General features: G+C 44.9%; 2 protein-coding genes across 7 annotated transcripts in view; one reads left to right on the top strand and one right to left on the bottom strand.

Moving 5' to 3' along the window:
* Positions 1–15,264, top strand: part of SETD2 (SET domain containing 2, histone lysine methyltransferase) — a 153,608-nt gene that overhangs the window by 127,211 nt on the left and 11,133 nt on the right. For 5 of the 6 annotated variants that reach the window (XM_073334861.1, XM_073334859.1, XM_073334862.1 and 2 more), the window contains one exon: positions 1,630–1,683. The exons of the other annotated variant lie outside the window; for it this stretch is intronic. In XM_073334861.1, the coding sequence (XP_073190962.1) occupies positions 1,630–1,683 (54 nt within the window). The remainder of the gene's footprint in view (positions 1–1,629; positions 1,684–15,264) is intronic. 6 annotated transcript variants of the gene reach the window in all.
* On the bottom strand, positions 7,232–9,136 carry LOC140907949 (uncharacterized). The gene is made up of 2 exons (XM_073335037.1): positions 8,341–9,136; positions 7,232–7,752 (listed from the first exon to the last, which is right to left on the bottom strand). Exons 1-2 carry the CDS (start codon positions 8,921–8,923, stop codon positions 7,232–7,234), a joined length of 1,104 nt encoding a protein of 367 aa, XP_073191138.1. The 5' UTR covers positions 8,924–9,136.

Below are 15,264 nucleotides of genomic sequence, written 5' to 3'. Positions count from 1 at the left end.
AAATCAAATAATGCCCAAAACATCACTTTCCCAACCCAAAACCAAACTCAGATCCCATTTTTGCATAGTAGTAAGTGTAGAAAGTGACCTTTTCTTTATGCTCTCTGCAGTGAAGCCCTCTCAATAAATTAGACAATCTAAGAAATTCTTTGAACTATTTTGTATTTATTGGCTGATCGAGAGTAGGACCTCATGCCTTAGGAGTTTTGCAGTACTTCAGTTTTCTTACTTATGTGTGTGAGTGGAAACGGTCAGATCAGCTAAGAGTCAGACTCAGAGAAGTGATGCCGTATGCATATCTTGACATGGTGGACTGCAGACCAGCAACAGACAAAGCTTGTGGGAGACAACTGCACCAAGCTTTGCTTTTCCACTTTCTCCTGGTGGTCCCTCGTCTCGTCTTTAACCTCTCATTGATTCTGATCCTGTGTAGTTACAAAGCTTCATCCCTGTACAGCTCTGGCCTACTGCAGTATTTGCCATTCCAGTCTCAAGGTTCTTTTGCCCCCTGCCATTCCCACAGAATCAAAGAAGTGTGGGACTGAAGGGACCTCAGGAGATCACCTAGTCTAGTCCCTTGCATTCCAGGCAGGACTAAGTAATAGCTAGACCATTTCTGACAAGTGTTTGCAAATGCACTTCATTCTTGACATGCAACACCATGATTCTAGTCCCAGTTCTCATCTTCCTCAGCCCAGTGGTGAAGCTATTGTATCTTACTTGACTGGCAGTAACAGCTTAGTATTCCAGTCCTGGGCACCTCTTAAACAGAGACTGTCAACTGTCTAGTGGGCTTTTTGTTTCTAACAAAATGTCATTAGCAGCTAAGACACTATTGTCAAACTTGTGATCTAACCCCAGCTCCCTAGGTGTGAAAAGCAACTGCATGAACTGTCCAGCTGGAGATTTCTAATGCAGTTGTCTTTGCGCACAAAGTAAAAGAAGGACAACAACTTATTTTAACTTGAATTTTTCAAGCACCTCTGTGGCTTAATGTAGGTATTTCTTCCATCCACACCATCAACTATTGTGTGAGGTAGGTCATATCTATACTGGGGATCTCTGTACTGGTGTAGTTATCCTAGTGCAAACCCTCCAGTGTAGATTCATGGGGTTGATTCTGTTTTGAACAAGGGTAAGTTATGCCAATGTAAGTGCTGATTTCCCACTTGTGTGGCACAGTTATGCTGGGTGTTTGCCCTCTCATAGCTACACCAGTACAAATATCCCCATGATAGACAAGCCCTTCATACTACTGAATGTAGCTGGAGTAATTAGAACCAGAATAAGATCTGTGAATATTATCATCTCCTCCTGAAGGGAGTTCTAGAGTCTTGGACCAGCTGCCAAGAAAGTTCTGTCCTCCCTCTTCTACCCCCCAAATTTAACCCTTAAGGATGTCAGTTTCCTAGTTCATAGCTGTCAGAGTAAATAACACATTGCCCAAAAATCTTCACTCCTGGTCTCTTGCACTCACTCACCCATGTGGTTAAAAACTCATCCCAACTCCCTGCTTCATATAATATCACCTCTGTAAAAGGCCATGGTCTTCCAATGCATTTTGTGTATAGCATCTCAACTTAAGGTATTTTTAGAAAAAAATCCCCCCACCTTTGTTTTTCCCCCCAGGATCCATTAATGTCTCAAGATGGAAGCATAGAAGGTACACCAAATGCTTATAAGGTATTGCTTGCTTTTTCTGTCTATTACCGTACACATACTCTCTGCATGTGCTTGTATTTATACATTTTCTCCCTCATGCTAACGGGGTCTGTCATAGGAGACATCTGTGGTTTCTCTTCATGCCAGCTGTCAGTAAGGATTGGGGTGATAAACAAGGGATGGGCTGGTCTTGTGGTTAACAAGGACTGAGAGCAAAGGAGTTCTGGGTTGTATTTATGACAGTGACTTTGGCCAAGTCACTTAACCTCAGTGTCTCAGTTTCCCCACCTGTAAAAAGGACCTATACCTACCTCCCAGGAGGGTGGTGAGGCTTAATCCATTAAGGTTAGAGAAGTACCATGAGAACCCTGCATAGAAGGCTCTGTAGAAATGTGAAGCATTTTCTGATTGGTTACTGGATCCAGTGGCTTTCCATCCGTTTCCGTTTTCTCCAAGCCAGAATCAGTGGAAGCTTCTTTCAACGCTTTTGCTTTGAGGAGCTGTTTGTTCTAGTATTAAATATAACTACCAGACAAATGCATTTCAATTCTGCTAATGTTCAGTCTCAGATCATTTTCTGTCCCTGTGTGCAGAACATGGAAGGAAATTTACTCATTTTCAGGGTACTAAGGGATTATAGAAACCTTAGAGAAATAACAAAGGTGGCAAAAGGTTGTTCTTAGAGTTGATAATCAGAGCAAAGAGTTACCTGTTGGTTGTTAGTTGGGCCATATCATGTGAGTCTTTGGAATGAAGGATACTGTATCTCGTTTAACCTGCCATTCAAAGAACCTTCTCTGGAAGCTTTATTGCTTTTGTATTGTATGCCACACCATGCCCCTCTCCCCCTTAAAGTCATTAAAATAGCCAGCTGCATGTCAAAAATAGACCAAGCTGGAAATATGCAGAAAATGAGCTGTGCAGGCTGGTAATAGAAGTGTAAGAGTTTTCTTCCATTAGTGAGAGGTCCCCAATATCACTTTTCACAAAAGGAAAGCAGTCTTGGCACCCCTAAGCATTCAAAAATCATGAGCCATACCCCCCAGAATTATGCGTGCCTTAAAAGCGTGAGATTTTTAAGTGATCATTCTGGACTCCTTTTCTTTGTCATCCGGTGTCTGAGCTTGTAGGACTCACTCAGGTCACATTTGCAGGCTTTCTGTGCAATCATAAGGGCTAGAAACTTCTTTTTAAATGAGAGTCTCAAGTAATCATTTGACTCCAGAGGCTGGAACTTTAAGAAAAACACCAAATATCATGAGATTTGTCATAAAACCTCGAGGATTGGCAGGGCCGGCAAAGCACACATAGTTAATTTACACTGCAAAAGGTACATTCATGTGAAAACAAATAGAGATTTTGAGTAAACGCATGTTCCTAACTCACGTTGCTCTTTGTAAAATATTATTTATTCTCTTGTTTATATGAAATTGCATTCCCCCATTCGAGGACACTTCTGCAGTGTGTCTAGGAGAAAAAAATCTACAAATAATTTTAGGAAGGTTGTAAAAGGTGTATTATTTTTTGGAAGTAGCGGAGGTGTGAAGGGTGGGAGAAGCTACTATAAAAGATTAAATTAATAGTTTCACTTAGAATATTTTAACGGTTCTCGGCTATTTTTGGACCACAACCCACAACAAAATGGCCGAAGATTTGTTCTGGTGCCCCCTGTATCCCATAGTCCTTTGTGGCTGCAAAGATCGTGGGTATGGGATCAATTTTCAGCCACGTGTGATGAGGTAGTGATTTTCTAAAGGGCTGTGGAACCAGCACTGCTTCCCCTGTCCCGAGCTCAGTGGCAGGGAGGAACTCGGAGAAGTTGCTCTGGGGCTGGCTGGTGGGCCATCAGTGCCCAAGATCCACATCAGAAGGGGGCAAGAAATAAGCTGGTCCTTCCCTACTGTCCCCGGGTTCCCTTTAGGCCTTAGCAACCACAATGTTACGGTACTCTCCCTTGGTGGGGTGTGAGGCACGGCTGGGCTGTGCTCTACCTATTAGAGAAAGAAAATGCATCTTTTCCAAAGGTTGCTCAGTTTTTACTCTGGACTTGTCGTTCCAAGACAGGCTGCTGGATGTACCCATTTCAAAACACTCTGTCCAAAGAGAAGTAACACAGAAGTAATGGTTTAAAATCACCGCCCACTCACAAGATGGGACAGCGTCACCTCAGGAGGCTTTCTATTAATAAATAAATCCCATATACCCATGACATACTCCATTGATTTTTATGCAAGGGGCTATTAAGCACTTCACTCTTGTCAGCCGTTTGGCTCAATTTTTCTGCAGTGCCCCAGTTGATAGCACTGGGGTGGGATTCAGGAGAGCTGGGTTTGCTTCCCCACTCGGCCACTCACCTGTTTTTGGGCAAGGGCCTACCTCTGTGTCTGTTTCCCTATCTGTAACATGGTGTTGATGATATTTGCACTCCTTTATGAAGCCTTTTGAGATCTATGGATAAAAGCACAATGGAAGAACTACGTGTTGCGTGTCAGACCTTCACACGCATGGTGAGGCAGGGGTTGACATGCACATCCCTTCCTGTGTGCGCTCGTTGGGCTTTGAGTATGTGCTGCATGCTTTGGAACATTTGGGCCTCCAAGCCTGTATAGGCAGAATGCAGCTGCTGTGCTGTTGAATGTATCAGGTGCATTCTGATACTCCACTGCTTTCAGCAGGATGCTAATGGATGACAGCAGTCCAGCACGTTGCAGTGGGGGGAGCCAGCAATGAAGTGGTTACCATTGCCATTGTGACTAATACATTTACACTACCAGACAGAGTAACGCATACGTGTACTAGGACAGAGTAAATGTTTCTCTTGGATATTGAAGAAAAAACGTTAGCGTGGATCCTTCTTTTTGTGCTGTACAGATTTAAAATATATATGTTATTTCCCTTACCCGCTTCAGCATGCTACTGGCTACTACCAGGTTAGACATCCGTAGGGCAAAAATCATGATATCTAGATACCACCCTGAAGACAACCCCAATGGCACACAGCTGCCAATGGAGCTGGCTGCTAAACAAAACTAAGATCCTGCAATGCTCATCAGTTTCCCTTTGTGAGCAAATTCCCTTGTAAGGTGCTTGATACAGAAGGATGCTAACTACTCTTTTCCCTCTGCATAAAGTGTTGAAGGATCACAGAGGGAAACTGGCTAGGATGCATGTCAGAATTGAGACATCACAGTTTAGAGCAGACCACTGAAATACCTGACAATAATTATTTGTTCATGTCTGATAGCTACAGGTTCAGGGTGTAAAGACAGAGCTTGTCTTAAAATCAGAAGAGTCCTGCTCCACTCCCCAACTAGTCTCTCTTAAATATTTCTTTGCAGTTGGAGAGACATACCCTTGTTCACTTCTTAAAATCTAAGGGTATGTCTACACTACGAAATTAGGTCGAATTTATAGAAGTCGGTTTTTTTGAAATCGGTTTTATATATTCGAGTGTGTGTGTCCCCACAGAAAATGCTCTAAGTGCATTAAGTGCATTAACTCGGCGGAGCGCTTCCACAGTACCGAGGCAAGCGTCGACTTCTGGAGCGTTGCACTGTGGGTAGCTATCCCACAGTTCCCGCAGTCTCCGCTGCCCATTGGAATTCTGGGTTGATATCCCAATGCCTGATGGGGCTAAAACATTGTCGCGGGTGGTTCTGGGTACATATCGTCAGGACCCCGTTCCCACCCTCCCTCCCCCCGTGAAAGCAAGGGCAGACAATCATTTCGCGCCTTTTTTGTCTGCTGCCAGCCGAAGATGTAAAGGATAGATGGAGTGGGTCAGAACAAGAAATAGACCAGATTTGTTTTGTACTCATTTTCCTCCTCCCCTGTCTAGATCACACTGCAGTCAGTCACAGAGAAGGCGCAGCGAGGTTAATCTAGCCATGTATCAATCAGAGGCCAGGCTAACCTCCTTGTTCCAATAACAACGATAACTTTGGTGCACCATTTCTTATTGGAACCCTCCGTGCAGTCCTGCCTGAAATACTCCTTGATGTACAGGCACACCCTTTGTTGATTTTAGCTCCCTGAAGCCAACCCTGTAAGCCGTGTCGTCAGTCGCCCCTCCCTCCGTCAGAGCAACGGCAGACAATGGTTCCGCGCCTTTTTTCTGTGCGGACGCCATACCAAGGCAAGCATGGAGGCCGCTGAGCTCATTTTGGCAATTAGGAGCACATCAACCACCACACGCATTATCCAGCAGTATATGCAGCACCAGAACATGGCAACGCGATACCGGGCGAGGAGGCGACGTCAGCGCGGTCCCGTGAGTGATCAGGACATGGACACAGATTTCTCTGAAAGCATGGGCCCTGCCAATGCATGCATCATGGTGCTAATGGGGCAGGTTCATGCTGTGGAACGCCGATTCTGGGCTCGGGAAACAAGCACAGACTGGTGGGACCGCATAGTGTTGCAGGTCTGGGACGATTCCCAGTGGCTGCGAAACTTTCGCATGCGTAAGGGCACTTTCATGGAACTTTGTGACTTGCTTTCCCCTGCCCTGAAGCGCATGAATACCAGGATGAGAGCAGCCCTCACAGTTGAGAAGCGAGTGGCGATAGCCCTGTGGAAGCTTGCAACGCCAGACAGCTACCGGTCAGTTGGGAATCAATTTGGAGTGGGCAAATCTACTGTGGGGGCTGCTGTGATGCAAGTAGCTCACGCAATCAAAGATCTGCTGATATCAAGGGTAGTGACCCTGGGAAATGTGCAGGTCATAGTGGATGGCTTTGCTGCAATGGGATTCCCTAACTGTGGTGGGGCTATAGACGGAACCCATATCCCTATCTTGGCACCAGAGCACCAAGCCGGCGAGTACATAAACCGCAAGGGGTACTTTTCGATAGTGCTGCAAGCTCTGGTGGATCACAAGGGACGTTTCACCAACATCAACGTGGGATGGCCGGGAAAGGTGCATGACGCTCGCATCTTCAGGAACTCTGGTCTGTTTCAAAAGCTGCAGGAAGGGACTTTCTTCCCAGACCAGAAAATAACTGTTGGGGATGTTGAAATGCCTATATGTATCCTTGGGGACCCAGCCTACCCCTTAATGCCATGGCTTATGAAGCCGTACACAAGCAGCCTGGACAGTAGTCAGGAGCTGTTCAACTACAGGCTGAGCAAGTGCAGAATGGTGGTAGAATGTGCATTTGGACGTTTAAAGGCGCGCTGGCGCAGTTTACTGACTCGCTTAGACCTCAGCGAAACCAATATTCCCACTGTTATTACTGCTTGCTGTGTGCTCCACAATATCTGTGAGAGTAAGGGGGAGACGTTTATGGCGGGGTGGGAGATTGAGGCAAGTTCTGTTTGTTTCTCCTTGATGAAACCCCCCGCCCCTTGGTTCACTCTACTTCCCTGTAAGCTAACCACCCTCCCCTCCTCCCTTTAATCACCGCTTGCAGAGGCAATAAAGTCATTGCTGCTTCACAGTCATGCATTCGTTATTCATTCATCACACAAATAGGGAGATGACTACCAAGGTATCCCAGGAGGGGTGGTGGAGGAGGGAAGGAAAATGCCACACAGCACTTTAAGCACAGCACTTTAAAAGTTTACAACTTTAAAATTTATTGAATGACAGCCTTCTTTTTTTTGGGCAATCCTCTGTTGTGGAGTGGCTGGTTGGCCGGAGGCCCCCCCACCGCGTTCTTGGGCGTCTGGGTGTGGAGGCTATGGAACTTGGGGAGGAGGGCGGTTGGTTACAGAGGGGCAGCAGTGGCAGTCTGTGCTCCAGCTGCCTTTGCTGCAGCTCAACCATACACTGGAGCATTCTGGTTTGGTCCTGCAGCAGCCTCAGCATTGAATCCTGCCTCCTCTCATCACGCTGCCGCCACATTTGAGCTTCAGCCCTGTCTTCAGCCCGCCACTTACTCTCTTCAGCCCTCCACCTCTCCTCCCGGTCATTTTGTGCTTTCCTGCACTCTGACATTATTTGCCTCCACGCATTCGTCTGTGCTCTGTCAGTGTGGGAGGACAGCATTAGCTCAGAGAACATTTCATCTCGAGTGCATTTTTTTTTCTTTCTAAGCTTCACTAGCCTCTGGGAAGGAGAAGATCCTGTGATCATTGAAACACATGCAGCTGGTGGAGGAAAAAAAAAGGGACAGCGGTATTTAAAAAGACACATTTTATAAAACAGTCGCTACACTCTTTCAGGGTAAACCTTGCTGTTAACATTACATACATAGCACATGTGCTTTCGTTACAAGGTCGCATTTTGCCTCCTCCCACCGCGTGACTACCCCCTCAACCTTCCCCCCTCCCTGTGGCTAACAGCGGGGAACATTTCTGTTCAGCCACAGGCAAACAGCCCAGCAGGAATGGGCTATACTGAGTGTCCCTGAAGAAAAGCACCCTATTTCAACCAGGTGACCATGAATTATATCTCACTCTCCTGAGGATAACACAGAGAGAGAAAGAACGGATTTTGGTTGAATGCCAGCAAACATACACTGCAATGCTTTGTTCTACAGTGATTCCCGAGTATGTGTTACTGGCCTGGAGTGATAAAGTGTCCTACCATGAAGGACGAAATAAGGCTGCCCTCCCCAGAAACCTTTTGCAAAGGCTTTAGGACTACATCTAGGAGAACCGCAAATGCCAGGGCAAAGTAATCCTTTCACATGCTTGCTTTTAAACCATGTATAGCATTTTAAAAGGTACACTCACCAGAGGTCCCTTCTCCGCCTGCTGGGTCCAGGAGGCAGCCTTGGGTGGGTTCGGGGGGTACTGGCTCCAGGTCTAGGGTGAGAAACAGTTCCTGGCTGTCGGGAAAACCGGTTTCTCCGCTTGCTTGCTGTGAGCTATCTACAACCTCCTCATCATCATCATCTTCTTCGTCCCCAAAACCTGCTTCCGTATTGCCTCCATCTCCATTGAAGGAGTCAAACAACACGGCTGGGGTAGTGGTGGCTGAACCCCCTAAAATGGCATGCAGCTCATCATAGAAGCGGCATGTTTGGGGCTCTGACCCAGAGCGGCTGTTCGCCTCTCTGGTTTTCTGGTAGGCTTGCCTCAGCTCCTTCAGTTTCACGCGGCACTGCTTCGGGTCCCTGTTATGGCCTCTGTCCTTCATGCCCTGGGAGATTTTCACAAAGGTTTTGGCATTTCGAAAACTGGAACGGAGTTCTGATAGCACGGATTCCTCTCCCCAAACAGCGATCAGATCCCGTACCTCCCGTTCGGTCCATGCTGGAGCTCTTTTGCGATTCTGGGACTCCATCATGGTCACCTGTGCTGATGAGCTCTGCATGGTCACCTGCAGCTTGCCACGCTGGCCAAACAGGAAATGAGATTCAAAAGTTCGCGGTTCTTTTCCTGTCTACCTGGCCAGTGCATCTGAGTTGAGAGTGCTGTCCAGAGCGGTCAGAATGGAGCACTCTGGGATAGCTCCCGGAGGCCAATACCATTGAATTGTGTCCACAGTACCCCAAATTCGAGCTGGGAACGTCGATTTAAGCGCTAATCCACTTGTCGGGTGGAGTAAGGAAATCGATTTTAAGAGCCCTTTAAGTCGAAATAAAGGGCTTCACTGTGTGGACGGGTGCAGGTTTAAATCGATTTAACATTGCTAAATTCGACCTAAAGTCCTAGTGTAGACCAGGGCCTAGAGTAAATACAATGTATTATCTTCATACGTATAAGGTGTCACAGTTGTTCAATTTACTGTTGCACCAAAGACTGATATAAAAATATTCAAAAGTTCAAATACTACAGGCCAAATTCTGTTGTCATTTGCAGTGATCCCACTGTACTGACTCTAGAATTTACATGTAAGGGTGAGAGCGTCATTTGGCCCTGTGGATCTTAAAATGTTACTGTTACAACACATGGCCCCAAAACATTCCTCAGTGTCAAGCCACATTATTGTATTTTGGCTGTACCACCAAATGCAGAATCTTACCACTGCACTTGGGCTTCATTCTGTAAATGATGCATTTTATTGGAACCACTTGCAACCCACTAAATCAAGTTGTGGCGCATACCGGCTGGAGTCTGTAATTATGTGTTATTTGAGAAGCTTTGCTAGCTCTGGAGGGTAACAACCAGCCTTAGCGTGGCACTGCAGACTTCAAATTTGGCTTTAATTATTAATTCTCAGTTCATAAAAGTGCCCATCAAAGAGGCTCTGGTTGCATTAGTTTGAACATGATGTTGAGTTGCCATGTGGGGGGAAAATAGGCTGAATTCTGTACCAAGAGAGTTGGCTTGAAGCCAGTTCCAGCAGCAGGGTATGGAGTAATTTGCACTTCGGGATTTGTCTTTTTGGCAGCAATATAACCTCCTGCCTGTGTTTACTGACACAATCGGATACCTAGATGCAAGTAGATTTTTCCAAACATACATAGACTCCATCGTGAAATCTGACTATAGTCTGTTCTCTGGATTTTCTCTATGTGGTATCTCATTTACCTTTTGTGCTTTGTAGAGGATCAAAATTAACTCATCTGCTCTTCATTATTAACCCTTTGATCTGGGTAACATAGATGAGGGAAATGAATGAGCTTTGATGTTCAGCCAGCAAGTAGAATATACAGTTACTAACACTGATTCACTTTGTTTAAGAAAGCTCTCAACAATAAAACTTAAAAGCCCATAACTGCCTCACTTCTATGTGAAAATGTTATTTAAACCCAGCATTCATTTTATTACAAAACACTTACGTCTCGCTTCCGAATATAAAATCCCACCTCCTTGCAAATGTGTACACATTCTTTTGGTAAGTTCAAAACTCTCTTGGTTTGGGGGAGAAAAGTCGTATTTGCTTTGATCCTAAAAGAAGGAGCACTTCCATTGGTACAGCGGGGCTAGGGCACTGGATTTAGGAGGCAGGAGAATGGAGGTGCTATTCCCGCCTTGCCGTTCACCTCTTGGATGACCTTGGGCAAGTCACGTCCCCACCCTGTGCCTCGGTTTACCCCTCTGTAAAATGTGGGCAGTAGTAATTGTGCATTCAGGTTTACAGAGAAGTCGAAGTATTGTTCACCATTTTTCACTTCATTAGGCTCTACCAGAATGTTGACTTTGAAACACTCCTGTAAGAGGTTGCGTTTCAAGGACCAGTGCACTGTTTGCCATGGCAGGAATACATATTCAGATTTGTTGTTAGCCCTTGTTCAAAATAGCCAGCAATACCTGTGGAATGTATTTCTCAATCGTTCTTTTAATCCACCCCTCTCAGTAAGTGTTGTTTTAAAACTTGCCACCATGTTCGCCTGCTCTCTCCAAAATGGTGTATGCAGTGTCCTGTGTAAGCTTCCAGGTGCTGGTCTGTAGCAGCAATTAACAAGCCATGGCTATGCAGTTATACTCTGGAGGGCTGGGGGGGGAGAACCAGGGGGCATATCGTCCCTCAGATCTGAAGGCCTGTGTCATCCAGCTCTAAATATACTCAGAGGCAGCAGTTCAGGAATGTTATGCCATTCCTTCATGCGTGACATGCAAGCTGACTTTTCACTTAACGTGCTTACAAATCTACTAAAAGCCAGGGATGTGCCAGGTATGGGTGGGCAAGGTAAGAAAGGGTGTGCTGGGCAAGAGAAAACGTTAATCATTTACTAGAGGGAGAAATTAAGGCTGAAGTCCTTGACTGTCTATTTATTATTCCCTGAGCTCACCTCCACTGTTGTGTAATTCAGACTGTAAGCTGTGTAGTCAGCATAACATCTGCGCAACATGGAGGTAGGATTGTGTGGTCAAAACTGCTGGTTCTCCAGTATCTATATGGCCCTTGCCAAAATGGGGTGAGTCGCTTGTTTGTAATAATCTGCTTATGCTCAGAAAAATGATCTCAGGCAAGGGAGCAGCCGCAGGCCTAAGAGTTACTCATGTGTAGAGCAAGATTGGCAGGAGCAGTGGTTTTTGTTGCCTTCCGTGTGGAGTAGATATTAATATTGCATTGCATTATTTTCACAGCTGGGTGTGTCAGCAAGGGACTGGAGAAGACCAATGGCTTTTGGTCACTGTCTTAACAGCATGGCATGCTCAGAAACTGCTTTACCGCATTTTAACATAAAGAACGGTATACTGGGTGGTGATTCAGTGTGTCTGGCTGGCTGGCTCCCTCTTTTCACAGCAGAAGGCTCTTAGAAATTTCAAATCAATATATTCAGGGCTGTGACAATTCTCGTCTTGTTTATCTTTCTGCTTCCATGAAGCAAGCAGTGTTCATACATCTAAGGAATAAAATCATAGAAATGTAGGACTGGAAGAGACCTTGAGATGTCATCAAATCCAGCTTTCTGCACTGAGGCAGGACAAGTAAACCTAGACCATCCCTGACAGGTGTCTGTCCAACCTGTTATTAAAAACCTCCACTAAGGGGGTTTCCACAACTTCCCTTGGAAGCCTGTTCCAGTGCTTAATTACCCTTATAGAGGGAAAGCTTTTCCTAATATCTAACCTAAATCTCTGTTGTTGCAGATTACGCCCATTACTTCTTGCCCTATCCTCAGTAGACGCAGAGAACAGTTGATCACTGTCCTCTTTATAACAGCCCTTAACATAGCTAAAGACTGTCACCCGGTCCCCCTCAATCTTTTCTCAAGACGAAACATGCCCAGGTTTTTCCCCCTTCCTCATAGGTCGGGTTTTCCAAACCTTCTGTCATTTTAGTTGCTCTCCTCTGGACTCACTTCAGTTTGTCCACGTCTTTCCTTAAGTGTGGTGCCCAGAATTGGACACTACTCCAGCTGAGGCCTCACCAGTGCCAAGTGTAGAGCAGGACAATTGCCTCCATGTCTTGCATATGGTGCTCCTGTTAATACACTGCAGCATATCAGACTTTCACAACTGCCTCGCATTGTTGCTTCATACTCAATTTGTGATCCATTATAACTCCCAGATCCTTTTCAGCCATTAGTTATGTTCCCCATTTTGTAGCTGTGCGTTTGATTTTTTTTTTTCCCTTCCCAAGTAAGGTACTTTGAACTTGTCTTTGTTGAATTTCATCTTGTTTTCAGACCAATTCTCTAATTTATCATTTTGAATTCTAATCCTGTCCTCCAAAGTGCTTGCCACCTCTCCCAATTTGGTGTCATCCACAAACTTCATAAGCATACTCTTTACTCCATTATCCAAGTCATTAATGAAAATATTGAATAATATCAGACTCAAGACTGACCACCCCCCCATAAGTCCTCCCTAGATACACCCTCCCAGTTTGACAGAAAACTGTTGATAACTACTCTTTGAGTATGGTCTTGCAACCAGTTGTGCACCCACCTCATAGTTATTTCATCTGGACTGCATTTCCCTAATTTGCTTATGAGAATGTCATGTGGGTCTGTGTGAAAAGCCTTAGCAAAATCAAAATAGATCACGTCTTCTGCTTCCATTTCATGCCCCCCTCCCTGCCAATCCACTAGGCCAGTAACTCTATCAAAGAAGGAAATTAGATAGTTTGGCATGATTTGTTTTTGACAGTTCCATGCTGGCTATTCCTTATAACCCTGTTGTTCTCTAGGTGCTTACAAATGGATTGTTAGTAATTTGTTCCAGTATCCTTCCTGGTATCAAAGTTAGGCTGACTGGTCTGTAATTCCTCTTGGTTCCCCTTTTTAAGGATGGGTCCTATTTTTGCCCTTCTCCCATCCTCTGGGACCTCCACGGTCCTCCATGAGTTCTCAAAGATCATTGCTGATGGTTTTGAGATTGCTTCAACTAGTTCCTTAAGTACCCTAGGATGAATTTCATCAGGCCCTGCCAATTTAAATATATTTAGCTAATCTAAATCTTCTTCATCCTGTTCTCTCTTTATTTTGTCTTGCATCCCCTCCCCTTTGTTCTTAGTATTAATTTGTTGAGTATCTGGTCATCATTAACCTTTTGTAATGAAGACTGAAGTAAAATAGGCATTTAACACTTCAACCTTCTTGATATCATCAGTTATTAGTTCAAATAGGTAAGTGAATAGTGTCCCTTGGAACTTGCCAAATGCAACTGTAGCTATATCTTCGAATTTCAACAAATCTGAGTCTTATAGTATTTGTATACAACAGACAGGACCAGTTTGCATTGCGTACTACTTAAGCTGGTTAAAGTAGTGCATGGGTTATTAAAAACGGTTACCTGTTTCTTGCTTCTGTCTTTGAAATTTTAATTGGCGAGAGACCCCAGACTGAAACCAGCAAGAGTTACTTTTTAAGGAAAGAGAGGAACAGATGTCTCTGAAGGTAAAGATCTGCACTAAAGCCCTGACTTTTATGATTAGGGCATACTAACTTCACAGGACCATTAATTAACCTCATCTGAAAATCCTGTTTTGCTTTTGAGTGATTAACTGGTCCGGATGATGTCCATGTCGAATGTAAAATCAAGATGATTTAGCAAGGCCCTTTCTGAAGGTATTTTTGGCACTACTTCGCTAATAAATGACTGGTAGCTACTGCCAAATATCCAGGTTTGGTTAGAGGAGTGGATAAAGCTGGACTTTGGCTGAACAGACCCAAAGCAAACTAGACTCCAGCACCCCATGTATTTAAAAAAAACCTGCGGAGATAAAACGTGCTTGTTGCATACTGCGTCTCCTTTTCTTCTTGGTCCAGGTGATTCACGGCTCCCTCAAGGCCAGCTCCATCTCAGCACGTCAGATTTACAGGGATGTAAAATGAAATGAAAATGGCCCTGCCAAATGTCTGAGAGCACGCCAGTCTGACTTCCCATGTCTTTGTGCTAGTGGTGATATAAAACGCAGTATAAGCTGGCTGTGTGCCATACCTGTTAATATTGAATCCTGGTGCTGCAATGAAATGTGATTTTTCCATATGGCAACCTGATATTTCAGACTATGAGCTCTCATTTTTAAGTTTTTAAGAACTTATGTCAACAAATTAATTGTCCCTTCACAGACTAGACGGGAGAAAACAGGTGGAGTCAAAGAACTCCTTGTGTAGCATTTCAGGACACATTGCTCCAATTTGGTCCAGTTTGTTTTTCTTGCCTATGAGCCACCAGCCTCTCGTATCCCCCAAAGTGCCACAATGCAAACTAAAATGTCTCACATTTTCCACAAAGCATCCTTCTGTCACCAGTTTGTTGCACATGAGGAACTGAGCATCTCTGAGACACTCCCAGCTCCCACTGCTTTGTGATCCCAGAGTTCAAACTCTACTCTTCGTTCACTACTGAGTTGCACCATGGGGTTGGCTTAAAAGCGTTTACCACTCTCCAGTCAGATATCGTGCACTTTCAGATGTATTTATACAGAGACATCAAACAAAGATCTATGGTACTCTTGGATCTACTCCAGCTATTCCTAGCATAGGGTTGCTGGTGAGCCATATGGGTGGGGTTCTGAGCATGCCAGAGTGAAGCTGGGAACTCCTATCCTGAATTAGGAATGTAAGAGAATGCATATTAATCTGGGTGCCTGGTCAAATTCCAGGTGGAGCAACCTGTCTCCCTAAATGACCCTGGCAATTTCAATTGAGTACCCCATTCTTCTTCACCATGTCCACTGGGCTGTTGGGTAGCGTTGCCTTGTGCAGTTACAGCTGCTGCATTTTACCCTGAGGTAGCTGCACTTTGGTGATGGGTGGGAGTGATTCTTGTGTGTCTAGCTTGCATTGTGTCTAGCTTGTCAGTTGTTTTACA

This window comes from Lepidochelys kempii, chromosome 2 (genome assembly GCF_965140265.1).
Source record: "Lepidochelys kempii isolate rLepKem1 chromosome 2, rLepKem1.hap2, whole genome shotgun sequence".
Lineage (NCBI taxonomy): Eukaryota > Metazoa > Chordata > Testudines > Cheloniidae > Lepidochelys > Lepidochelys kempii.
The sequence above is the reverse complement of the archived record's forward strand: the minus strand, read 5'-3'. Positions and strand labels throughout refer to the sequence as shown.

Excerpts from the sequence above, each read along its gene's own strand:
- LOC140907949 (XM_073335037.1), bottom strand. The coding sequence starts at position 8,923 with ATGCAGAGCTCATCAGCACAGGTGACCATGATGGAGTCCCAGAATCGC. Across the intron at positions 7,753-8,340 it reads AGGCGGAGAAGGGACCTCTG|CTGCATGTGTTTCAATGATC; the intron begins GTGAGTGTACCT and ends TTCCTCCACCAG.